Source organism: Egretta garzetta, unplaced genomic scaffold (genome assembly GCF_000687185.1).
Source record: "Egretta garzetta isolate BGI_Z169 unplaced genomic scaffold, ASM68718v1 scaffold563, whole genome shotgun sequence".
Lineage (NCBI taxonomy): Eukaryota > Metazoa > Chordata > Aves > Pelecaniformes > Ardeidae > Egretta > Egretta garzetta.
This window is the reverse complement of record NW_009259113.1, coordinates 6,967-7,293: the sequence shown is the minus strand read 5'-3', so window position 1 is coordinate 7,293 and position 327 is coordinate 6,967. Positions and strand designations below refer to the sequence as shown.

Genomic DNA, 327 nt, shown 5'->3' with positions numbered 1-327 from the left:
GGGTGGGTCAGTGAGGAGCAGAGGATGGGTTGGTGGGGAGCAGAGGGTGGGTGGATGGGTGAGGAGCAGAGGCCGGGTGGGTCGGCACAGGACAGACAGACGTGCGGTGGCACATGAGGATTTGTTTCCCCGTTTCCCCTGTAGCTCAGTGTCCCGCACCCCCTGCAGCCCCGCGCTGTCTAACGCCGATCTAATATTTGTTTGCTCCCAGTAAAATGCTCATTGATTTAATTTGACGCCAGCTGCCCAGGGTACTTAGCTCAGCAATTAGCAGATCCAGGCACCTTGTCTTTGATGGTGGAGGCACAGGGGTGTGCGGAGGGGGGG

General features: G+C 58.7%; 1 protein-coding gene across 1 annotated transcript in view; it reads right to left on the bottom strand.

The window, feature by feature from the left end:
* Nucleotides 1-267: 267 nt before the first annotated feature.
* Nucleotides 268-327, bottom strand: part of LOC118451948 (serine hydroxymethyltransferase, mitochondrial-like) — a 5,301-nt gene continuing 5,241 nt past the window's right edge. The window contains exon 5 of the mRNA XM_035891056.1: nt 268-289. Within this exon, the coding sequence (XP_035746949.1) occupies nt 268-289 (22 nt within the window). The remainder of the gene's footprint in view (nt 290-327) is intronic.